This window comes from Phoenix dactylifera, chromosome 5 (assembly GCF_009389715.1).
Source record: "Phoenix dactylifera cultivar Barhee BC4 chromosome 5, palm_55x_up_171113_PBpolish2nd_filt_p, whole genome shotgun sequence".
Taxonomy (NCBI): Eukaryota; Viridiplantae; Streptophyta; class Magnoliopsida; order Arecales; family Arecaceae; genus Phoenix; species Phoenix dactylifera.
In genome coordinates, this window is record NC_052396.1 from 6,248,198 (window position 1) to 6,275,741 (window position 27,544).

Sequence of the window (27,544 nt, forward strand, 5' to 3'; positions counted from 1 at the left end):
ACGTTCCGGGCCTTCCCTTTTCTGCTGGAAGTCCTCCCCATAGCCCCGTACTGTAACATATATGCGACCACGCGCCTCCACCGTCCACTAAGCCACGCGTGCGGTAAGCGATGGTTATGTACAGATTATACAACTTAAAAACTATAAAAGAGCGCCAGATCACATGTTCGCATAGGCATCTTTGTACGGACAGTCAGTGAAGAGAATCAAAGGAAAAGTTGGTGTCACGTCCGATGCGTCGAAATCGCATCAAGACCGATACGTCACGGTCGCCAACTCCTGCGAGAAGCGCCGTGGGGGGCCTCTAAATAGGGATGCAGCTCTGTCTCCGATCAGCCCGCGCTCACAGGTTCCACTTTCCCGTGTCGGATCGGGAGAGAGCTGCCGATTCGCTTGTACGGCCTCGTGAAAAAACGCTCGCATATTTTCTCTTACGCTCGTGTCACAAATTCTTCTGCTCGCTTCCCTGTCGCATACTTTGCGAGAGTTGGTCACAGGGTTCGCGAACGACTCTGGTTGTTGTTTTTTTTTTTTTTTTTCTTTCTTATTCGTTATAAAGTATGCATCTTTTAGGTCATGTAAATTCCAAATCTTGATTTTTTCCCTTTTATGGGTTAGTTCACTTCTTGGTGATAGAAGCCATTGCCGTCTCGGCCTCTGGGTTTGTTGATGATCATCTAAGCATCTTTCAGTAGAGTTGAGAAGCATTGTAACAGAGGACTCGGTTAGCTTCCTGGTAATGCCATTTCTTGCTTGATATTTCTACCTATAAGAATTTTCTCTTATTTTTGCCAATGTTTCGCGCCCCAAGAAAGTTCTTGAAAAAAAAAATTAATTTTTCTTAAGTTCTTCTCGCTTTATGGGTGATGATATTGTTAGATTAGGATTTCTGTAGGCCAATCTAGAGTAGTCTGTGAATTGGAATGGGTGAAAAATGAATCAAGAAGAAGTTTTCGCTCAAAAAAAAAAATCAAGAAGAAGTCACGTATCGTTCTTGGTTTGCTAGAGAAAACAGAGGTTATTAAACGGATTAGTTGGTGCTTTCTTGATTCATTGGATGGTAGTTTATGGTAAATTAGAAGCAGTTTGGGGGAGAAGAGTTTTTCGTGATGCTAGTGAGGTCCTGGATCCTAAGGCTATGCCACTTTCGAGGGCCGTATTTTGCTTTCTTCTAGTTTTCTTTTTGGCTATGGCACTGGGTTCCGGAGAATATGGAGCTGTTCATACTTTTGGCTCAAGAAAGAAAAGAAAAAGAATTTACTACTAACAATCTGGAATTTTTTGGGGAAGGATAGTAGCATAGTTTCACTGGATCAAAGTAATGAGAGCTTTTCTTAGTAGTGTTTGAACTAATGGTCTTATTCTGAATAAAAAAAGTCATCTTTCTATTCATAAAATAAAACATGAGTGAACTGCTGCCATTACTATATTTTAATCAATTATTTGGTACTAGCAGTGAGTTTTTGAACATGAAAGTTGGCTTGGAGCATGTGCTACCATACAAGAAAGTTCTTAAAAAGATCAAAATAATATTCATTGAAGTTGAATATGCTATATTGACTTATTCTGCATTCTCTTTACTCTCCCTGTTTGCAGCATCTCCATGCCATTCCTCAGAGCACTATTAGTGTCTCTTTCTTTGTTTTTTTTTACTCTCTCTAGATCTCCTTTGCGTCAGTTTGCCTTTTTCTTCTCCCTTAGATGTCCACTATGCTTGTCACAGGGTCATCACATCATTTACCCAAGTTTCTTAAGCTAATTGTATGTTGAGGAAACTTTGCTTCCTTATGATAACCTGAGAGCTCGGAAGAGTTATTTTAATAAGGTTTGTGATTTATGTTTAAGTGTAAAAAATCATAATGAAGGTCATCCCCTTGCCAGTAGGCTTCAGTAACTATCAACTTGGTTTCGTGCAGAACTTGTGAGTGGCTTTAACACACTCGTACTGTTCTTAAGCACTCAAGGTTAGAAGCACCTAGCTAGCTGATCAGTAGAAAAAGATAAAACCTATAATGTAACAGATCTTTTCTACAATTCAAGTAAACTAAATGGAAAGTGCAAAAAATGTCAATTAAATTGACATAGTTGGTATTTTTTTTGTATCTAGATGGCCTATTATACATGTGAAAAAGATTTGAATTTGGTCTCACCATTCTGGCTGATCATCAAGTAAGGAAAAACAGCTTACATTGGTATCATGTTATAAGCTTCATTCTAGAAATCTATCACCCCCTCAACCATTGGTATTATTTAAATTTCATTTATGTTTTCTAGGCTAATTGGGGTTTGCCGTGGACCTCTCTTTCTTTATCACAGCAACATATTATAATAGGGCAACCAATTCTCTTTGTCAATATAAATTAATCAAAAGACACCTGAATCAAGAATATCTGCTTGCTAATACCTATACAACAAAATCATTCTTCTGGTGACCATATCAATGTGACAAACCAGTTCTCTCTTTGTCATTGCTCTACATCAAATCTGAAGTAGTACAGTTTGGGTAAGGAGCTTCTCACTGTTCGGATATTGATAACCTGAAGGAAGACTGCTGCTCCATTTACTACACAAGAAAGGTGTTTTTTGCTTGAAAAAGGCAGACTATGATTTCCATTCATCAACTCATCAAGAATCACATTCATAACTTCAAATACATACAGATCTCATGGAAAAATGCTTCTATTGGAGATCCACTGGACAACCTATTTATGTCTGATCTAATCACTGTAGTGTAGCAATCCTTGACTGCTCACCGAATTGCCTTGCATTTATTTTAATTTCAGCATACCTATTGTTTGCTGGCCATGCATATCTTTTGTCCGTAAGTGCTATCAGATTAAGTATTAATGCAGATACCGGATCATAATGCTTAGGAAATAACATGAAGATCAACTCAATCATATCCACCACTTCATTACCAAGGTTCGTCGAACCGGTACTGAGACCCATACAGGTCGGTGACCGGTATGATTTGGTACTAGTTCGAACTGGACGGAACCGTCTGGTTCCATCAATTTCCGGCCGGTTTCGGCCACATCCAATCAGGTTCCGCCCTCCTAGGGGCTGGAACCGTTTTCTATTGGAGAATTAACCCCGTTGGAGACCGGATAGGTCCGGTTCAAGCCGAACCGGCCGGTTCGGCTCGGTTCCGCAATCATTATTCATTATATTAATCTTTGTATAGAATTTTTGAATCTAGAATTATTCAGTAAAATTAATGAAAGTCCAATCGGAAAGATATGGTGTTGATAGTCATACTTAGGAGTGTACAAATGTTCAAGGAAGCATTCATATAAATCAAGAAGAGGACAAATTTACATTTTGGAAGCATCTATCTAGCAAGCTAATCCATGATTCTGGGGAAACAAAATAAGCAAACTGTCCAATGCTCCATTTAGCTAGCGCCTTGAGAAATGCATACAAAAATTATCTACTTGGAAGATTTGTACTGGAATGGTAGATTTCTGGTTTTGAGAACACTCAAGTAACCTATTGTTGTTCATTTCTAATATATATGCTCACCTAGATATTTTGTTATGTATAGATCAAACAGGTGGAATGAAATAAATCCATTCTTATAAATGGTCGTCGTGACAACCAAAGTAAAGTCTTCAGAGAAAGTGGACTTGTTTAAGGTTTATCAGATGTTTAAACTATAACTGGGGAAAAAAAAATGGAATTTAAACTGGCTTTGAATGAAAAACTGCACGGAGTGAAATCAATAAGAGGTAAAATTTGATGTGAGGAGAGGATATTGAAATTGTCATTCTCCTAGTAAGGAGTGAAAATCTGTAGCCAGAAGTGAAAATCAGTTGTTTTTAATAAACAAAGAAGATGATAGTGAAAAATAACTAGTTTCTCCCTTCTGGAATGAACTGGATTTTCAAGAACAATAGGACTATGATGTAGAACCAAAACCTTTTTGTTAGATGAACTCTGGCCGTCCCTAAACTTATAGGAACGAGCATGGTTATGAAAAATTGTCCTCTAAGCTCACTGCATGACTTATCATGGAAGAGAATAGTATTCATTGAATCAGGTAAGTATAGAAAATGGTGGTGAAAGAAAATGGTTGGGCAGCTGAAAATAATCAACACACCAGACCTTACAAGACTACCGACCCATAGAGTATCTGAGGTTCTTGATGAGGATTGATTTAGTAAATTTACTTGAATAATTTTAAAATTTTTTTGCTCTGTCACATCTTAATTCTTGCTGGCATGCTCTGTTTGAGTAACCATGGTAATTTGACCTCTTTCCATAATACAGAAAAGCCAGTATATTCTATTAGTAACAATAGGAGTAGTTTCATATCTCAATTTTTTTTAAGCCTTTGCTGATATTTGATAAAAAAAATTGATTTCATTATTATCTAAGGACTGGAATTTTTTATCTTTTTATCATACTTTATCAATTAGTTCTTCCACAATGTTTTCAAGGAAATAATGAATTATAAAAAGCAACGGCATAAGCACAATAGTATCTGACACTCTTATCTTCATAGTTCAGCAATTCGACTTCTTTGCTATTTTTTTCCCTCATCATATTCTTGTTTGATTATCATATAACATAAATTTTTAGTACAGATCGCAGCATAAAAAAATCATTTTGCTTTTCTTTTCAAGGCTATAAAGTTAAGATTTTAGCAATGTTCTTACATTTGATAAATTGCATTTATTTTAGCTGTTGTTGCACTCATTTTTTGTTTTTTGAAGATTTGTTAGTGCTCTTAAAAAAAGTAAAGAGTAATGAAACAATGATATTAGTTTATTTAGTTTTTATGTGGATTAAAGAAGATTGTGTAACTCATATCTCATAGACTGTTTTAGTTCAGAAAGTTTATTTATTTCAATGATTTTCCTTTGATCTTGTGTCCATAATTCTTTTGGGCATAGGTTCAAAGATTTGACATCAAGATGGTTAACTTTGGAAAGAGATTAGTGGCAGATCAAATTCAAGAATGGAAGGGGTATGCTCATGTCCCTTGTTACGTTTTTTCCTTAAAAAATTTCATAAGTTCACTTTTTAGTTTTAATCTAAGTTGCATAGGAAGAATAATTGCCCTGATAGCACAGAAAAATATGCTGACCTAAATCTACCTTTCTTATCCCCCCAGCTTATAGCTAAGCGAAGGAAAAAAGGGGGCTCATCATAGTCCTTTATAATTATCCTTGTTTCTGCATGCCTGCAATTTTCTCATGTGACTTATTTGAAGTGGAAAATGGCTATGAGGTCTCATAGTTAATGTTTTATATGTCTATTTTGATCAACACTTACTGCAAGTATCATTTTTATTTCTTTTAATGTTGAATTCTGCAATTGTCTCCTTCCCCTTTGGTCTTGTTCATTCCCGCTTTTTTGTGGTTACTACTGCATGAATTGAATGCCGTTAGGTTTAACACTACATTTCAAAGCCACTTAAATGTTACTACTGCATGCGTTGAATTCCATTAGGTTCAACACTACATTTTCAGAGCTACTTAAGTGCTAGGCCAATAACAACAACAACAACTTCGAGACTGAGAATTAGTAGTTCTGGACCTGGAGTGGGCTTCATGACTCACTAGAGTCATTAATATTGCTAACTAGCATAGGTGACTCCACAATCATGTTAGTTTCTCTTCAGAAACAGGATGTAAAGGAAAGGGGGCAATTACAAATCTGTCAGCTTGAAAGCATCAGACATGTAATCTTCAACTCTATTAGTCCTTTGACATTTTACAAGCAATCAACTAGTTTCAAGTCTTTTGATGCTAAAAACCAAAAACACTATGGTTCCAGATTATGCTATAATGCTTTTGACGGCTGTAAATCACCAGAAACTAGTGATTATCTAGTTCAGTAATTCTAGAAAGGTTGTCAAGAATATGTTCATTGGGGACATGTCTTTGGAGGTGGGGATCTTGCATTATATGTCGCATGCGTTGGTAGTGCAAGGTTGGGGAGGTTGATGTAATGAAATATTGAGGAACAAGTATTGGAACAATTGTAATTGTAATATGATTCATTACTGGAGAAAGCTATGCTATATATATGAATGTTTTAAGTACTATTTTCAAATCCGTATCGATCAGGTACAGGTTGGTAAGTTCGCCGTCTCGTTTCTAGACCTTGTATCAGTGCCACGCTATACAGTGTCGGTACGGTACAATACAGAGTTTTTTGATCATACCGAATGTCGGTACGCCATCTGTACCGGATACTAGTACCGAATTGGTATGGTACGGTACATTCCGTATTATCTGATTTGGGCCGATACGGCGAACCAACTACAAAGTACCATAGTTTTACTCTGAATCTTATAGGTTGATGCCATTACAATGACAAATATTTTTTTTTGTTTCTTTTAATGTTTCATAGGTTTTTAGTATTGTTTATTCAGATTCTTTTTAGGTTCTAGGTCCTAGAACGTATAAAAAAACCTCAAGATTTAAGTTTCTAGGCTTGAAATTAGTGCAATATCTGCCAAAAAAAAAGGGTAACACATGCATATCTTCAGCACTAACATGCTACTATGTTTTCTAGTATAACTTTTTTATTTTATTTTTAAATTATTTTGAATCCAAAAGTTGACATATTTAAAAAATAAAAATATTTTTTTAAAAAATGTCAACATGTAGATCCATCCTAGATCTACAACATATAATGAAACCATGTGAAAAGAATAAATTTTGACATAATTCCTAGCAAAGCACACACCACCACCCCACCCACACCCCCCCCCCCCCCACCACCACCTTCTTTTTCCTTTTAATATCTTTAGCATTCTCTAGCCAAATAACAAGGTGGGGGGGGGGGGGGGGGAGAGAATGGTAGAATACCATTGTAGAAGTGATTCACGGCTTTGAATGCATCACTTAGCAATCAGATATGGAGAAAATGGATCTTCTACAGTCAGTTCCCCCCACAATCTTCCTCTCTACCTGTTTTGGATGAAGAATATCAGGAAAAAAATGGGAAGGAAGGATTTGCTAACCTTTTCACTCGGTATCAGCCGGTAGTCCAACATCAGTGTGTAGTCAGCAAGTGACAGTTTGTACCACTCAATTCCAATTGATACTTGCACCTGGTAGTACGGACTGGTTCTCCTTACTTTGCCTAGGAATCAGGTACCCACCTGGTTATCATATTGGTTCTTCATGGGTTCGGTACAATATGTCCTGTGCTGCCTGGTGTCTGGTTCTTCAGACATATCACCTGCAGTAGGCTAAATCGTTAGTGTAACATCTTAGTTCAATTAATGTATATATATATATAGACACACACAAATGCAGTTTAACAGTACCTATTGCATTATCCTTCGCACTATCAAATTACATCATTCTTGTCTGTGCTTATCTGCCACTTTTTTGTTTGTATGGGACTTATATATACGCAATTGCATTTTGGATCGTTTATTATGAGACAGTCTGAAAGCAAATAAAATGTTCAGAATATTTGAATGTTCCATTTTAGAGACCCTTAGATGAAGAAAAGTTAATGTAGGAAATATTTAATTCATTTTTAGTGGTTGTAATTAACTCCTCATCACTCTATCATTTTCGAAGTTCTATTATATATTATCATGAATTTTCTTTGAATTATTATTTTGTACTTTTCTTCTTGTAGCATGGATGATGCTTTGTTTTCAATTACTTTATATGGTTTAAGTATGGATTCGGGCCATACCGCATGATTCGGGCCAAACCAGGCCATACCGTCCGATTTGGGCCAAACCGAGTCGACCCGATCTCTGACCGGGTCGGTTTGCTTATGGAAAATGGTTTCGGCCTCTACGGAGCCAGAATCACAGTAACACCGACCGGTACTAGATAGAATCGGACGAAACCGGACGATTCCGTCTGGTTTGAACCGGTACCGAACCGAACTGGGCGCTGACCGGTACGGCACCGAGTACCGGTTCGGCAATCCTGGGTTTAAAGTTAACTGATTAATTGCAAATGCACTTTTGTGCAGAATCCAATTATTTCAATATTTTTGTTGGTCAAACATGAGTTTGTTTCATTTTATTATTTTACTGTTTCTAGATACTACATTAACTACAAGTTAATGAAGAAAAAGGTAAAGCAGTATGTTCACCAGACTCAGGCAGGTGGACAAGATAATTGCCAGGTTCTTCAAGAGTTCTCAAGGATGTTAGATGACCAGGTATGTGAAATTACATTTGTATTTGCTTATCATGGATATAACATTCTGAATATGAATTTGTATCTGTGTCAGTGTTGCACGGGCCTAACATTCTAAATTATGAATTTCTGTGTGTATGTTTTTCTTATTAGTTGGGCAGTGGAGGTGGATAGAAGGTGTACTCATTTATTTGTGACTGGGTGAGGATATGTATACCTTGTGCAGCAACATGGGTGGATTGAGAGCACATGTATATGTGGCATGCCTGCATAGAATCCAACATTTATTCCTGCACCAGAAGATTTTAGGCTCAAATTCTATTGGGACTCTCTCTCTCTCTCTCTCTCTCTCTCTCTCTCTCTCATGCGTGTGGGCACATGCACAGGCATGCATTTATGCATATGGAGATGCATACAGACGCATGAAAACATTTGTACATGCATTGGAAAATAAGTGCTTCTTGAGCATGTTACTGTCAGGACCCAACTATAAGAACATTTGGGCGTACACTAGGTTCTTTCTTTTAGTGTCAGGATCCAACTGTGGAATTTTTGACTATAACTGGATGCTACAGTTTCAAGGTTTTATACGAGAATGTTGTTTAAAATGTAAATGGATCTAAATTTAACCATTTCTAGATCTAATTACAACCAAAACATCTAAGATCAATTTCTTGAGGCCTTTAAGTGCATCTCATATTTATTATATTTGAAATTGGGGAATCTTGACACGTCGTTTTTTGGAAGTGTGAACACAGATATGTTTATTTACCAAGCTATGTCATGCGAGTATTCTGGCGGAAGGGGATGTGGCTTTCACTTTCCTTTTAACTTAAGATTAATTTGTGGTTAGTGGTTTAGATTAAGTCTATATTAGGATTTGAAGTTATTATAGCCCATAAGTGTAGGTTTAGGGTCATCTATATGGAGATTGATTAAGATAAATGATATTTTAGTTACTTTTTTTGTCATTTCATTTTTCTCACTAAGGCTGGAACATAGACTCCAATTTGTGATCTAGGAGAACTTTGGCATGTGAAGTTGCTCCTGCTATCATAAGATTAGCATCAAATGTTAATCTTATTCAAAGTGGTATCAAGTGCAAGAGATAAGATAATTGCTGTAAGAACTTGATTGAGTTCTGAAACATGGTCCTGTGATCACTGGATTGACTGATCTTTCATTATCTATTAAAATGGTTGGATCTACACTATAAGTTGGTATGAACTTCAAGTATTAATCTTGTGAAAGCTAGATCAAAGTGTGAGAGATCAGATAATTGCTATAAGAAGTCGATTTTGTCATAAAACATGGTGAGGAAATGAAATGTTACTACAAGATCCAATGACATGCGAAATAAGTAGATCTAGTTGGTGAGGTTTTAAGTGCCATGTGATGTGCTGGCCTGCCTCTGGTGCAGTATGTGCATGCCATGCTTGGCAAGGGTTGGCATACATGCATTGATACATAGCTGCATCAAGTGCCGGTAACAGACTGTTATGCTATGTGATGTTGACTAGCATGGATGGCACTTTAATCCTTGCCAGATGAAGACTAATCATGGATTAATGAGACGATACCTGGGATATCACAATAGAGTTGGCTGAAGTGATCTGTTGGTTCCGTGAATTATTCTTACTCTTTAAAATATGATTCATGTCAAAAGCCAAATATAAACCAGATGATTTCTGGAACAATCATTGGAGCCATCATTTAAAATTGGATGAATAGTGATCCCTTTACTACAATCTGACTGTTGAATCAGTTGTGGATGATCTGATCAATAAATGAAATAATAAATCCTTTTAAGATCCATTTAACCAGCGATCATGATCGAGTACAGGTTTTAAATGATACATTTAAAAGTGGTATAAAGGCTACCATAATGAAGATCTTGAAGTTTCAGAATTGGTCTTCCCCATAAGATCTTGAAGAATTAACAACCTGAAGAAGATATAAAGTTTCTGAGATAGAGATAGGAGCAAGATTGATGCAAGAAAAGGAAATTGATGTAACTTGATCCTAAATGGGTCTCGAGTTTAGGATTTAAAGGCCATAATATTTAATGTCTTCATCTCGAACCACAGCTATAACTTTTGAGCCCCTAACTTGATTCTGTTGTCTTTCGCAGATTTAAAATGTAATTTTGGAGGGCTGAGATGTGTTTATATATGTGTCCGTACTTTAGTCAAGTGTTAATATCCTTTCGTCAAGTATTCTATCATAGTTTATCCAAACTAATGATTTGATGAGGTCTAGAATATTTTGTGTTTGCATTTACATCATCAAGAAGGAGATTGAAAAAGATCAACTAGAAAATACCAGTTCTTTTTTTTTTTGCTTCCTCATTTTTAACATTCATGTTGGACCATGGTCCATCTTGGATCTAGGATTTCTAGGGCTTGCTGATTTACCCCTATATTCATTGATTTTGAGTGACCCTATCCTTTTTCTGGAATATATTTGTGAAGATCTGTTTTGGTAATAAGACTATTGATTAGATAGTAAAGCCCTTTTTGTTCGGTAATAAGATATCTATTATTTGTAGCTTTAATCAGTAAGGACTATCTAAAAGATCTCTATTAATACCTAAGCTATATTTCCTTTTCCTTGAGTTTTGTTCATTTAAAGGGTGATGCAACTTTGCTTTCTACAGGAATGCCTACTTAGTTGGTATTAACAATTAATTGAGAAATTTTTTAGTGCGCTCTTCTTTCCGTTGCCATTTTGAACAATAATAGTACTGGTCCAAGTCCAACTAAACTCCTGAGGGAGGCTGAAGTCAGCCTTCCTTTGATTTCAAGTTGTAGATATCAGGGGAATAAATGACCTAAAAAATGATGATGGTAGCTGTTATACATGACACAATTTAACATTGTTTTGGAGGACAGATACAGGTTTAAAATTTGGTGTTTGTTTTAATATTGTCATAAACAATGTGGAAAACATTATCTCTCAAATAATGTATGCTTGCCTGAATGCTGGTCTTGCCTGAGAAAAGGACATGCGGACTTCTCAGCATCTTGGATAGTAATTGTAGGCCTCAATATACTCATGTGTACTTGATAACCATTAAAATCCTTGAAATTTCTATGAAAAATTTAAGGATTCGTGGGCGAAAAATATTATGTGGTTTGCTTTCTGTCTTTCCCATAAGATAATCAATCAACTCTATGATTAGAAATATATATTTAATTGATATTTTCACTTTTTAATATGTGATCTGGACTAAAGTCTGTATCAATAGAAAATGGATATTCTGTTATCAGCATTGAGTTAAAGTTAACTTTGAGGATATCTTCCATTTCTTTTCTTGTTTGTTTTTCTCCAGATTGAAAAGATTGTCCTTTTTCTGTTGGAACAACAAGGTCATCTCGCAGGCAGACTTCAGAAACTGGGAGAGCAGCGTAAAATTCTTTTAGAGCAACCAGATATGTCTCAAATATGTCAACTACGAGAAGCATACAGAGAAGTAGGACAAGATCTACTGAAGCTTCTTTGGTTTGTCGATATGAATGCTACCGGTATTCGGAAGATATTAAAAAAATTTGACAAACGCTTTGGCTATAGATTCACTGATTACTATGTTACTACTCGGGCAAATCATCCTTTTTCTCAGTTGCAACAGGTCTTCAAGCATGTGGTAATATTTCCAGTTCTGAATTTTTACATGAATATAGATATGTAATGATTTAGTGTTATCTTCCCTTTTGTTTATTTCATTTTGCTACTGGTGTGCTAATCTATCTTTTTCGGCAACTCCATAACTTCTTGCACTAAGTGGGAGTATTGTCTCGCTGATCAGGCACATAATTCTTTCGTAAAGCTTTTTTTTTCTCAATAAACAGGGAATAGGGGCTGTTGTAGGTGCCTTGTCTCGTAACCTTGCAGATCTTGAGGATCATCAAGGAAGCTGTTTATCCATTTATGATCAGCCATCTATACCTCTCAAGGTTTTATCAGCTAGATATTTCTTATTTAGCCCATAAATAGTTTTATTTTGTCTTCAAGGACCTCAATATAGCAGTATCTATTTGTATTTAATGCAGGACCCTGTCATAGATCAAATAAATGCATCAGTAGACAGGCTCACACGTTCAACAAATTTCCTTCAATTCATAGGGCAGCACGCACTTATTGCTCAAGAAGATATACCTAGTGCAGCAGAGGATCATGTTGATGACCAAAGATACCATTTTATATCTCTTCTCCTGAACTTGGCAAACACTTTCCTTTATATGGTCAACACATACATTATTGTCCCAACTGCAGATGACTACTCATTGAGCCTTGGAGCTGCGGCAACAGTTTGTGGTGTAATTATTGGGTCAATGGCTGTTGCACAAGTGTTCTCTTCAGTCTATTTTAGTGCATGGTCAAATAAGTCATACTTCAGACCTCTGGTATTTAGCAGCATCATGCTCTTTATGGGAAATATGTTGTATGCATTGGCTTATGATCTTAACTCAATTGCTGTTCTTCTTATTGGTCGCCTCTTATGTGGGTAGGCAGTTCTCATTTTCCTCTTTGGAAACAATTGATATTATATGAATTCCATTCTTTTCTGAACTATTTAGGTAGTCTTATGCTTTTGCTTCCACAGCTGCATGAGTCCTTTATGTTCCTATGCATTGTTAACTTGGAATATTTAAGACTGACGTACTATGTAGCCCAGATAGCTTGAACATCATATTCCATGCACAGCTAGAACCTGGCTTGTGCAATTCATGTGGCCTATCAAGAGAAAGGATTATATGGGTACTATGAACCAATCAACTGGTAGATACAGTTTTTTGTTACTTTGAGTTGATATATGTACCCTCACTTATAGTTGATTTACATTTTTAATTCTCTCTTTCTGCAAAGAGAGAACAGAAAGCAAGTATGACCAGATAAGGAGTATATATAACCTATTTCCTCCCATAGCCTCACATGTGGTTCTATAGATTTTTCTTTGCTCAGACATTGGTGCTTGATACAGAAGGTACAGAACTAGATAGAATATGTGTGTGTCTCTGTATAAAATTACAAACAAGACTAAGTGGCAAGTGCACGGAATAAGAACATCCCTGTCACTATTGGCGTGCCCTGCCAAGTATCCTATGGAAACAGAGAAAACTACTTATCTTACATGCCTTCCCCCTCTTTTCAACCAGTATTGGGAGAAAGCCTAAAAGTAACTAGAAGAAAACATTCAAACTTTTCTTACCAAATGATATGTCAGATATGCTTATTTTTTTTTGGTTTAAATGATTTGAAATGCTTTGGCTGTCTAAAATATGTGTCACACCATGCATTTGGCATTAACGTATTATTAATATAGTTATGAACTGGATTAAAAGAAAGTGCACTTTGCATACATTTGCTTCTCAATAACAAGGCACTGCCAGCTTCTGTAGCATATTCTGCCAATTGCAGAGATCACCAACTCTGCTCATCTCTCTTCTGTGAACATGGAAATGCAAATTATAAGTCCTGCAATTTATTGACTGAAATTTCAATGCATCTGCTTTTGCGAATGTCTGTTCTGTACAAAAGCATTTCATTCTGATATTCCACATGCACTATATACTTTGTGATTTTTTAACTACGAGTATGAATGCACTGATTTCCTTGGACTTCTTTTGCATGTGATCCAGCAATTTATGTTGTATTGTACTTCACCTCAATTGCAGGTTAGGTTCTGCTAGGGCTGTAAACCGGCGCTACATTAGTGATTGTGTACCTCTTAAAATTCGCCTGCAAGCTTCTGCAGGTTTTGTTAGTGCCAGTGCTCTTGGAATGGCTTGTGGTCCTGCCCTTGCTGGCTTGCTTCAAACAAATTTCAAGATTTACTTGCTGACATTCAATCAAAACACCTTACCAGGATGGGTTATGGCTCTGGTTTGGCTCATGTATTTATTTTGGTTGTGGATTTCATTTAGAGAGCCAGTGCATGACACTGAGGAGGGCCATGCACCACAGGATGCTGATGCTGGTAAGTTAAATTTGGCTGTCACCACCGCACTATATATTTTGTATTTCTTAAAGAAAGATTACAATCTTAAATAGCTTTCGTCTTCTATAATCATGTTGAAATTCTTAGATAAATTATAGAGATGGCATGGCCTTATTTAATAAAATCTAAAGGAGTCCCTGATAGGATAGCATCATAGATCTGTATGGACTATGGAAGGTCCAGAAAAGTGGATCTAAACAGAAATTTTTGATAGTTGTGACAAGATCTCAAGTTAGAAGAAGAAGCGAGCGAAAAAAAATCCAGATTTTACTTCTGAGAAAAGATTTATTTATGAAAATTTCTTAAGAATGTCATGACCATGGGATGAAATCTTGTGCAAATTGGCCTCATACTGCTCATTATGATAGGGACTGGTAAGCACCCTTATTAGGTGAACCATGCCTATGTCATGCCATATCGAGACATTGAATATGTAGGGGGCATTTGGTATGGGGTGATCATCCCAAAATCAAGAGTGATATGGGTGGAGGTGATGAGATCACCGTATTTGGTTGCACTACGGTGATTCTACATGGTAGTGATCCTAAATCATCCTTATCTCTCAAATCACCACCCAGCTCAGTGATGGAATGCCCATCCTTGAAGTCGAAAATCTAAGATCACCCCAAGATAGTGATCTTGGGCTGAAAGTTGAGGACAAAAATGCCCCTCAATCCAATAAAAAAAATTGATACATCAATATGCCATTAGTATATTATATCAATATTATATATAATATAATATAATATTGATATTATATATATTATATTATAATATGTTATTAATCATATTATTGTCATATTACTATTCAATGACAATTTTAAATTGCAGTAGAAATACATTAGTGTACTTATATTTATACAATGAAAGTATTTAATATATTACTTCTATTTGCTTTATTTTTCTAATTAAAATAATTATTAGTATTAAAATAATATATTGTAAGTATAAATAAAAATATTAATTCTATAATAAAAATTAATATAGCTTTATAAGATTAATAATTTATAGAACTAATAAATATATTTTATGAAATATATTAATAATTAGTATGCAGATAAATATATTAATATCTTATTATAATATATTTTATATGATTAATAAATATTTTTTATAGAATATATTAGGAAAAATTTTGGTATAATATGGTGAGTGATCTTAGATTTTCATAAAATACCGAACAGATTGCTCGTGGATACCTGAGAATCCTTAATCACTAAAACATAATATACCAAATACGGTGATCTTAAATCATCGAGAATCAAATTATCTCAAACTAAGGATCAATCCCATTTGGGTCACCAAATGCCACCATAATGCTTGATGGCCTCCTTTTTTTGTTTATTTTTACCAAGATGTATGCTAAGACCAAAATTCGCCGTTTCAGTATTGGACACTATACTGGTACCATACTAGTACTGGGTCGGTGTCGTATGGTATGAAGTCTTTTCGGTATACCGAGTGTCGATACGTCATCCATAGCAGATTTCGGTACCGAACTGATACAGTACGATACATCCTGTACTGTCTAGTTCGGGCCAGTACAACGAACGATGATCGAGACACATCAAAACATAATTCCATGTATCAAGTATCACATACCATACCAACGAGCCTTTGAAATTGCTGTAGCATCGGGTGCAACCAACATGTACTATGACCAACTAGACCATGCCAAGTGTTAAAGGAACCAGTAAATTTGCAAGCAAAAATGGTGGTAAACAAATATTTAATTTATTTCCATTATCCAAGGTTTTTGGCAGATTTTCTTATAAATTTTCTATTAAGGACAATATCAAATTTTAGCCAGATTTTCATATTGTAATAGAATAATTCTAGTATATTTTTTTATTATTGAGTCCTATTTTGAGTATAATTTTGTATTAGATTTAATGCTCGAATTAGGGTTAGAGTGTCATGTCCTATAAATATGCGCATAATACATTGGAAGGGGCAGCCTTTAAGATATTAATAAAATTCTTTTCAAGAGAATTTTTTTCACCAAGTGAAAAATTCTTCATTCTAGTTTTTTTTTTATGTGTTGATCTTTAAAGCATAATCTCATTGATCAAATCACCCATTCTTCCTTTTTCCGCTGTGTTAGATACATTGTCAATCCTTCATATTTGAATCCTTGATCATTGCTTCTGCTGCCAAAGTTTTTTCATACAAAACCAAGTGTATGCCACATTTGGAGCATCAAGATTGGCCATCGAAAGGCCTCATTGCATGATAATGTGACAAAAAAAAAAAAGATAATTTTTACTAGGCAGAATTTGGTTACTTCAAATGGTTACTTCATTGCATGATAATGTGACAAAAAAGAAAATATTAGGAAGAAGTTGGTTACTTCAAATGGTTTGGAGAAAATGGATTTGCTGAAAATCAAGCTGGTGATGTTGGAAAAACAAAATGGTAAATTTCTGAACATGGAAGGCTTTGAAGTTTGAAGAGAGCTGAAGATATAACTAAGCTTCCCCCATTGTATTTAGATGAGCGTTCCCTCAAGATGGATATCAATAGAGGCTAAAACAGTAAGTTGCTGCAACAATGTTCGCACTTCATGACATATTGTTCTAACAAATACAAAGAGATGAGTTAAGGTAGGTCCCTTGTGAATAAATAGAAGTGGTCATCATTAGACGTATTTTTCCACCAGTATTAGTGCAAAGCACCTTATAACATACGATACTGAATATGATGTAAGTTCTCTATAACTCTAGTATATACGTAACTTTTGATTCAAAAGTTATGGCAAAGCAAAAGTCATCAGCAAATATGATTAGTAACCTTTGTGCTTGTAGGAAAAAGAGGAGTATATCCGTCTTGTGAATCAAGTCGGAAGGTGAAATGGAGATTCTGTTGCTCGAGTTGGAGGGAAAGTCTTGAACTAGACTATAGACCAGTTCGGTATTGCCAAAGGTTGAAGAAATATGAATTACTCCCATACAGGTGGAGTCACAATGAATCTAAAGACAGTCCATTTAAAAGCCCAAAAAGTGACATCTGGGGTTTAGTTTACTTTTACGAATTATGTGCACATAATAAGAAGGGTCAGATGAAATTGTGCAATTATTGGCTGTCAGAATTGTGTGTAAGAGCATTGTGCAGTATCAATGATAATAATTTCATATGAACTTGTCAATGTAGCTTGGTGAGTGAATGTGATTTACAATAGAAGTATTTTGATGGGATGCTTGTAAATCAATAAGTCAGGTGGAACCAGAATTACCATGATAGTAGACATGGTTGACAACTTGACCTGGTAATTGAGGTAGTAATGGAGGCAGGAGCTGTGGCTAAGGATAGATAGGGGTGCTTGATCAACTGCTTCAGTCAGTCAACTTGCTTGAGCATTTGCTGGTTTCTATTAGAAACAGGGGGATATGCTAAGCATCACTGAAAGCAACTGCAGCACTCTAATTCTAAACATAAGTAGAGCATAATGTCTCCTAGGGAGAGCTAAGAAGCTAGTATATGTAGCAATTATACTGGTAGTATAATATGGTATCTAGTGAGGCTTCTTATTTGCAATTAGGCAGAAGCCTGGATGCGGTGTGTATGAGCATGAGAATAGAAAAGTAACAGTAGAAGCATACTATTGTGTTAGAAAGCTCTCATAGATGGATTGGAATGAAGTTTCGTTATCCTTGGTGGAAGCTTACCTCGATCTTTATTATTAAAAAATTAGTACTTCTGCTTGCAACAATTCTTGCCCCTCCTAGTGCATGACCTTTGTTCTTTTATGTGGCTTCATTTGCTATATTTGAGCCAATTCATGCTTTTCTTTTTATATTTTTTTCTTTTCTTCACATCATGTCTTGCTGTAATATTTATAGTTGGAATTTGGACGTGTGACAAACATTGTCGATGAACAAGTTTGTATCTTTTTCATGAGCATTATCATAAGATGGCATTGCATCTGATTTATTAAAATCTTATAAATGATGAAGCATTATATTTTTGTTGGAATGCTTACCCATGGAAAGGGGCATATCTTGTTTCATTTATTGAGTGATTTTAATTTATTTGGTAAGTTGTTTTGATATAATCTCAGTGGTCAAAAAGATGTGTCACCTGGAATTTAAGTGTGCAAATATTAGTTAGTTGACAATGCTGACCATGAATTGATATGAGTGAAGCATCCAAGCCTTTGATAAAAGAAAGAAAACAATATTTATTCAATTCCTTAGTAGTGTTTGATATTTATTAAGTTGATCCGAATTTTGCAAAACAGGATGCATGAATAATGAGAGACTGGAAAATGGTCCTCTGCAACCTCTGCTCCTAAGTTCAAAAGAGAAGCAAGATGAAGATGGAGATCAGGATTTTGATGACAGTGAAGAAGCTTCTGAAGAGTCCCGCAGACCTGCAACTTCGATTGCTTCAGCATATAGACTACTTACACCATCAGTGAAGGTTTGACCTTTTTGCTCGGAACATTACTAGATTGGTGGTGCTTCAAGTCAACAGCTGTGTACTCACACTTAATACCATGACATATAATTTAACAACATACGTGACACATATGCCACACATGCATTTGTGTATATATAACAAGTACAATATTGCAGTACTAGTTGTTTTTCCCCTCAAAAATAGGTAGACAGAAATCACCAATCAACTAATGATATTTATTTGGGTCCTAGAGGAGTTTTCATGAAGAATTATCAAAAGAAATAATGGCATGGAAGTCAAAGAGGCATGATAAACCAGTTGTATTGGTGTGCTTCTAGGTATGCAAATACCCTTGCAAAGCAAGGCATCCTGAGATCTGATATATAGATAAAACATCAGAAATCAGCCTTTATTTCATACTTAACGTGGAGATGTTACTTCAGATGAGTGACCATGGATGCATTGAGAATCGATCAGGCAATCTACAAAAAGTAAAGGATCATAATGCCACAAGAGGAACATTAAGTGGAAGACTAATAATTGCGACATTCTCGGTGGACTAACATTAAGAATAAGAATCGCACAACCCTTGAAATAGGAATGAAGTGCAAGACTATCATAAATATTTTATAGTGGTGGAACGAATTATCATGTCATCCCATATGGATGCCAACCATAATTTGCTAGGAGTACTGTGGTTTTTTTGTTGAGAAAGATTGTCTTGATTCTGTATTTGCAGTCTATTGGAATAAGGACCCTATTTGGCTCCTGCAGAACCTACATCTTCTTGGGTATAAGTACTTATAGGTAATCATTGTTTTGGGTGTTATTGCAATTATCTTAGATTTTAAATGAAGTGTTCCATGTACGCAGACAAAGAAAAATTTGAATAATATGCGTCAGTTAAGGGGAAACTGTAATAATCAGTTGCTCCATGGCCTGTGCATATTGCTAGGGAAATTTAAATTGTGAAGAATTCCAAACGAGGACTGAAGTGTTCCTCAGAGGAAATTTAAACGAAGCTAAATCTGTGCCTGACATCTTTGATCAAAATATGTCTGATGCAGAGGCGAGGACTGAAGTGTTCCTCAGAGGAAATTCGTATCCAGATAGTAGGGGGCAAGCCTTTATGAGAAAGAAGTATACCATATTGGCATGGTGGACCGAGCTTGTTGATAGAGTTGTCTTGAAAGTAGTAACGTTATTTATGTCAAAGGAAGATGGGCAGGCTTCTATGAGTAACTCTCCAATTAAAGACCACTTATTCCCAAACAAACTTAGTTAAAACAACAGAAGGGCTTGACTGAAGGCATCTAGACAAAATCTTGTTCGCAACCAACTTTGTAGGATGAATAACAGAAGGTACTTGAGACATGAGAACTGTTCGGGGAGGGAAAAAAAGAGATTGGACTAGGTGGATTTGAAACATATATGAAGCCATAGGCACAGAATTTTGCATAGTAAAGTAATTTTTGTATGTTAACAAACCAAGAACATCAAAGGCATCAAGCAATCAGATCCTGTTTCAGCATTGCATTCAAGGAGACCACACCAAGCATGCCTTTGGGCTTGGAGAGTACACTTAATGTTTGGAGGATGTTCATTGGCAAAGATTGTGAATGACGCTGCTTGAAGGCAACCGCTATGTAAGAAGAAAGGATGTGGGAGAGATCCTTCATTGTAGCTAGAACGGCCAAGGTGTGGATGTGAAGATAAAAAGTCCACTTTCATAGGATATTGTATTTCACCAAACCACATCCTTCTTGTGAGTTTTAGCTCATGATTCTTTAAAAGGGGAACCTATGAGGATATAATTCTTGAAGACTATTTAAGTGAGATGTTGGCAAGTTTCATTTGGATGAATTTTTTTTAACGTTTATCTTATCTGGGGTGTAAACCATGTTGATGAAGTCATAAGAGACATGGTAACAATTGGACATATATGATGATGTTTTGGTAAACTTTATGCTGCAGCAAAGCCTGGGTTTAGGAAAATCACATAGTGAGAAGATGATGCAGTAACTAATAACACATTGATGGCATGTAAATATATAAATGACATGAGAGATGCAATTAGTTGGAGCTTGTATAAGTGAGAGGTTGTAGACCAGCCCCTTCTTAACACACTTACACATGCCAAACTGCACTAGGCCTTCCAATATTGTTTCCTATGGAAGACTCTTGCAATGTCAAAATCATGGAACTTACTATACATACTAAGTTCATTGGACAAATTTGAAACATAAAAGATCTTAGCTTGTGCTAATTGATCAATTCTATCCTAGGGTGGTGCAATGAATCAAAGTAGAATGGCAGGTAAAAAAGATTTATGATCAATATGGATCCAATTAAGAGGATGAATGTGGTTTTGTATAATATGAAGAAATGGTGCCATCTGATGGGTAGGCTTGGAGACAAGTACAGATGCAGGTGCCAGGCATGGTAGATGGTTAATAGCTCCAAGTGCCAGAACCCCTTTTTGGGTGTATTTGTGACAATAAACTTTGATGAAGAGACTGTAAGTGTTTTTCTAGAATCTTACACTCCAACAACGATGGAATAAGAGGATGGTTCTTCTTCAAGTCACTTGACATGGTTGCTTTAAATTTATTGTGTCCCAGAAAATGCACGATGAAGTGCCAAAGTAGGAAGTAAAAATTCTTTTTATGAGTTAACCATGAAGGAATATCAAACAAATTCAAACAGAGAAATATGATGTTTAGCTAGACTTTCAATTATTTTTCTTCATTGATCAGCTCAAATGACAGTGCCATGTCACGGGGGTCATGATGGAGGAGCTGGCATTTGAAGGTGCTTGATGTAGCAGTGAGAAGTATTAAGAGCTTATAAATCTTCTTGGAGTCCCATATGGTCAGATTTCTCAGATTGGGCCTTGGGTTATATTGTTTTGCAGTTATTTCTTATAATTGTTTTCATTTTTAATTATAAAAGACTGCCAACTATCTAAAAATTTCACATGCACTTCATTATGTTGGTCCAATTTTTAAGATACTTTGCCATTTTTCAGGATGCCTAACAACCTTGGTACTTTCAGCATGTGTTGTTTTAATATTCATACAAAGAAGTTGAAGGAATTATTTTTTTTACGTTTTTACAGGTCCAGTTGTTGATCTATTTCATGCTTAAATATGCAATGGAGATTTTACTTTCTGAATCAAGTGTCATTACCACATTATACTTTAGCTGGTCCACTAGCACAGTGGCCATTTTTCTAGCAATCCTTGGACTGACGGTTCTTCCAGTAAATGCCATTGTTGGAAGCTACCTTACCAACATGTTTGAGGACAGGTAAATAAATGATATGTCATACCGATCATTTAAGTGCGATTAACAATAAAGGGGACATTGTTTTGCCATTTTATTGGTGATATGATTTATTATTGTATTTTATTATTTGTATAGGCATATGTAGCCAGTTACTTGAATTATTGGTTAATGTTCTAATATTGCTTTCTGATAAAGTATACTGCTTAAGTTTTGCTGTATTTGCTGTATTTACAGGATATCATACTTATTTACTCTCTCTGTGGTTGACATTTTGTAGGCAAATCCTGTTGGCATCTGAAATTGTAGTGTTGGTAGGCATAATTCTAAGCTTCCGTGTCGCAAGACTGTACTCTGTGCCACAATATGTCTGCTCAGCACTCATCACTTTCGTCTCTGCCGAAGTGCTTGAAGGTAATTTATAATTACTAGCCAAGCTTAATTTGGTTCTTTTCAATTTCAGTACCATTGGTAGGTTATGTAGAAATGTTCTGGATGATTTGAAAATACAAATAATCCAGAGGGTACTCCATCTTTATAGTTAAGAAGTGACATTACTCTGATCACTATATTACTGCTAGAAACCCGTAACAGTACAGCAAAAAGAGGGACACAAATAGGAAGACATTAGAAAACAACATACTTTATATATATATATATATATATATATATATATATATATATATATATATATATATATATATAAAATAATATATATATATATATAATATTCTAGGCCATTGGAGAGATGTTGAGAGTGGATTCATTGTTTTGGATGAGTTCAAATACTAGACGCCATCTCATGCAAGGTTCAAATTGCATGAGATAGGGCCATCTCAATTTTTCTATAGAACGGGATGCGCTACGTCTTATCTGCCCTGACATTCAAGATGATGGGATATTCTTGTACTTTCTTGAGATGCCCTTTTATATTTTTATGTTTTTATTTTTTATTTTTTAAAAGTTCACTTATGTTATTTATTTTAAAATATATTAAGACTTAAAATAATATCTTATAATAAATTGACCCTATTTAGTGTACTCTAAGATTAGAATAGTGTAAATCTACTTGTATTTATTTTTGTTTCGTCTTTATTGATTTTGTTGTTAAATTTTTGATAGTAATCTTCAATATACTTGTTAGCATGATTGAGGCATCTAAATTACATGTAGATGTATCTTGATTTTCCTCAATGTTACATTCATTATTTTTAAAATTTTAATCAATTATTTAATTAAGAATTATAATTTAATATGATTATTTAGATAATTGCTAAAATACATGATAAGCTATACAAATTAACTTTAATTTGTCTGCACATGTTTCAACTTTCTTTTGCAGTTTTGCATCTAATATAATTTTCTATAACTTTTAAATAATTGTTTTTAACAACTAAATTAAATCACCAGAAATTCTAAAAAATAAATTTGCTTAAGGGCTTTGTTAGACACCCCTAATAGGGTACCAGGCATGTCACCCCAACATAAATATAGCATTTTCTTTAGGATAAAGTTTTAAAATGTTCATATTTTGGTACATGTTTGGGTGCTCTTAAATGCACTCGAAAGTTATACAAAACATGAAAAAGTTAAGCGGCATGTGCATAATAATAATAATAATAATAATAATAATAATAATAATAATAATAATGAGGTACTATATTTTTCCAAAATTCTTTTTTATTATTTTAATAATTAATTTATTTTAAAATGATTTTATAAATAGTTAAATATATATTGGAAATAAAAATTATAGCCTTGTAGCTTGATCTTTACTCTACAACATATCATAATTTCATATGAAACAGAAAAATTGGTATCATAATTTTCGTTTTTCTTAAATTCGGTCAAATTAATGGCGGCAAAAAAGGGCCCAATCCCCTGATTACGAGTCTTCCAGTGTCGAGCAACCCGATCTTGATCGTCAAAATCCCTGATCTAGGTGTCGCGCGACGTCGTTCCTCTCCTTCCCGTCCTCACCCTTCCTCTCTCTTTCAGTTTAGGGCCTTGGCTCACGCCCGTGATTCAACAAAGCAAACCTGGCTCGGTTCACTTTAATTTGGAAAAATGAAGGAACGGACGTGTGATCTTTAGTGGAACATCCTATCCCCATATGTGTTTCCTAGGCGAGTCCACAACGACACAGGCTGGGCTTCCCGCTTGAGTCCACAACGACCCCCTTTGTATCTATTACTTTTCTCTTCATCTTTTTATATTATAAATGTTGGGGGGAAAAGTGTCGCCACGCTTTAGTAAGCGGACCCCTCCGAGCAGGGGCCAACCGAGCGAACCCCTCCAAGCAGGGGCCAGCCGAGCAGGGGCCGACCGAGCAGACCCCTCCGAGCAGGGACCAGCCGAGCAGACCCCTCCGAGCAGGGGCCAGCCGAGTAGACCTCCTCCGGCTTGGGGATACTCAGTCTTACCAACCTAAGGACGCCTAAGTTGCACACTGAGATTACGTCCACCCGCAGCACGGTCGTGCAGACAATTAATGTGTAAGGGTCGTGCAGACACCCGGTTCACTCAACAGTCAAAACGCATGGCCCTTGCAGGCCCCTGGGCTTACTCAACAATTAAAGCGTATGGTTTCCGTCGCCTACGGACATCGAGTCTCTCACGGCAAATCCACATGCCTACAAATGATGGCGACTCCGTGATGACAGACTCCGGCCTAATCTCCTACCATGATAGCATTGACTTACATGATCAAGCATTAATGACCAATTGCACGACAACAATTTGCTCTGTCACGTCACAGGTAGCCCGATCCTCCCTATAAAAGGGGAATTCCTCCACTTAGGGGCGGGGGTTTCTTTCCGTCTCACTTTTTCTTTCCCCATACAGACCCCTGACTAACTTAACCATCGGAGGGCCGGCGCCGGAGAGCCCGACCACCGGCTTCTTGCAGGTCTCCAGGAGGACGCCGCCCGCCGACGCGCCGCCACCCAGGCAGCGGAGCTCCTCTTCTCCAGCCGACGGCCGCCGCCGGGTCCAATTTCCAGCAACAATAAAAAAATACAACTACGAAAAATTTGAATTGTTTCTTCACTTGGTCTGGTCGACTCAAAGTATTATTGAAGTTTTGAATTTCAAGATAAAGACAGATATGTTTATAATATATTCCATAAACATTCAAACGAGAAAAACAGGAGTCAGAGTTCAGATTTAACTCAAATTTTGTTTATTTAAGTCCATTAGGTGCTGTTTTAACTGATTTTATTTGTTTTTTTGTTCAGTTTGTTTTCTTGTTCTATATTTACATATGTATCTCACCGCATGCCTTGTAAATCTATTTCTGTCTTTCGGACAGTTACAGAAGATTAGAACTCTGATCTATTCATTTGCTTATAGTTCTATGGTGCCCGAGTTAGTTCATTTTCGGTTGATTTTTTCAAAGATTACAGATACGGCTCTGTGTAAATAGGATTAATTTGTGTTCAAACTATTGATAAATATGAACAACATATTTACCTGCGAGACATTCGAATACATTTTCTAATTTTTAAATAGGTAATAACACCACTTTCTTATTTTTATATAGGTATATGCTATTGTAAAGAAACTATCATATACCTCGTTTCATTGTTTTACAAGAAAAAAAATGGTCTTCTGCTTTGAAAAGTACAGTCCGCCATAATTTTTATTACGTCTGTAGTTCTCATACGATCCATAAAGAATAATTCTAGTTCAATTTTAGCAACATATGATTGTAGTCCCTCGACTTTGCACCATTGAGATAAAAGAAAGCGCCCTATTCTGTCTCATACCATGAAACTGGAAAATGTGCAATAATTCGAAGGTCAGGTACCAGTATCAATAGCAGTAGCAATAGGAGAAGAAAATCAGGATATTTTAATAGAGCGATGTTCGAAATTGTGGGTTCGCCTAAGTAGCCATGGATCTGGGAATCCCCAGCATGTTGCCGAAGGGTCTCGGTTCTTACCAAGCGAAGCGGGGTCTTTGGTTGTAGTGTGAAGGGGTCTCAAGCAAGTGCTCATTGGTGGAAAGACCAGCAGCAACGACGGATCTCTTTTATTGGCAACAACAACCGACCCCGAATCGATTAGGGTCTTGCAGGTAATGAATCTCTTGGATCGTTTCTACTCGCGACTTTTTACACCTGTTGCGCTTCATGATTCGGATTAGGAGCTCCATCAACTATGAAGCGGTCACTCTTTATACGAAGCTCATTGTTCGTAGCCGTTGCTTGTGTGGTATACTTGTTGAATCCGTGCCTCTTAGAGAGTTTGTCCCGTAGGAAGTTGTATTTGTTATACTGTGCAGCTGCTAAGGCACCCATAATGAATTGGTACATTCATTGACCACATGGAAAGCTTCCTCCTTACCGTTTGTGTCAATGCTGCATATGGCATAACTAATGAGCTTTAGTCGAGCATCACCATGAACATTATAAATTGGATTATAAATTAGCTTTCACGTGGCACTTCACTTTAACATTATTGGAATCACAACTAGTTTTTAAGTATGAAATCTTATTGCTGTCTGTTGTATTTTGCTTTTAGCCCCATTGTCTCACGAGCATGTTTGATTGTCTATTACAGGGGTCAATCTATCCCTTCTCTCTCGAGTAATGTCATCCCGGCTTGCCCGTGGAACCTACAATGGTGGATTGCTGTCAACTGAGGCTGGCACCTTGGCTCGGGTGGTTGCTGATGGCACGATCACATTGGCTGGCTACTTGGGTGAAGACCAGCTCCTAAATGTCACCTTGCTACCTTCTCTCTTGATCTGTCTAGCCTCCATTGTCGCTACCTTCCTTACATACAACACTCTATATTGATAATCCATGCTATTTCCAGTTCTCACAATATATCCATGAATCTTGCTCTCTGTTGTATATGGTTGTGCAGTAATAAACCAAGTTTATTAACTGATCCGCATCCAATATATTGAGCTTTATGTGGTTCATCAGCTGCCATGTTCTCTAAGAAAGCTGGCCTCTTGTTGTCGTGGTATTTCTGAAACTGTCCAGATTATTTTCTGCATGGTTTTTTTTTAAAAAAAAAAATTCACTTTTGTTCACACGAAACCAACGCTCCGAACTCCACCATCTATCCACCTATACAAATCTCAAACCGAGGAGCTGATGATCAAACGGTGGATTCCATATCATTTAAGGCTTGTGGTTTTTATGAATTGAGATATCAATAATTGTTTTAAATGGGGAATTCCAATCCAGGCACGATCCATCTCCGTAGAGCAAAATTAAAACCCTGAAAACTGTTCATTAGTAGAGCAAAACTAAAACCCTGGAAACTAATCATTAGTGTTGGACTAAAGTTTCAATGCAAATCGATCCTGCTGGTGTGCCAGAAAAGGATGGTAATGTTAGACCAAGTTTGTATTGTCCTCCTCTGGAAGTCGATAATGTCGGATACTGTTGAGACAGGGTCTGGGTTATTTGTAGTGACAGAGAATAGTTTAAGAGCATGCAAAGCGAGCGCCCACGGAGGTCCCATTTGGAAAAATAGAGGACCCACACTAAAGCATGGGAAGCTGTGAGGACGAAGTTGCCTGCAGGTGATGTTTACAAACACTGTTTGTCTCTTCTCGTCAGGATGTAGACTCTCTTCTTCGTGGAACTCTCTTCTTTCTCTAATAAATGGCTCTTCTTTCTTTAGGAATTCATATCTGACGTACAGAAAGGGATTTGGTGTTAAAAGCGTTCCAAATGTTGTGGCTCGCCAAGATAACGCATAGGAGTACTCGTAATCCG

General features: G+C 36.4%; 1 protein-coding gene across 3 annotated transcripts; it reads left to right on the forward strand.

Moving 5' to 3' along the window:
- Nucleotides 1–314: 314 nt before the first annotated feature.
- Nucleotides 315–26,736, forward strand: LOC103711120 (SPX domain-containing membrane protein OsI_17046-like). Of its 3 annotated transcripts, XM_039126646.1 has the most exons (12): nt 315–515; nt 619–736; nt 4,896–4,969; nt 8,028–8,148; nt 11,458–11,769; nt 11,975–12,079; nt 12,176–12,630; nt 13,802–14,103; nt 18,362–18,543; nt 21,641–21,831; nt 22,088–22,221; nt 26,370–26,736. In XM_039126646.1, the coding sequence occupies exons 3-12, from the start codon at nt 4,917–4,919 to the stop codon at nt 26,606–26,608; spliced, it is 2,094 nt and encodes a 697-aa protein (XP_038982574.1). In that variant the 5' UTR covers nt 315–515; nt 619–736; nt 4,896–4,916; the 3' UTR covers nt 26,609–26,736. The 3 variants fall into 3 exon arrangements, with proteins under 3 accessions (XP_038982574.1, XP_038982575.1, XP_038982576.1); XM_039126647.1 differs by lacking the exon at nt 8,028–8,148; XM_039126648.1 differs by lacking the exon at nt 315–515 and having other exon boundaries at nt 524–736; nt 11,495–11,769.
- The last annotated feature ends 808 nt before the right edge of the window (nt 26,737–27,544 follow it).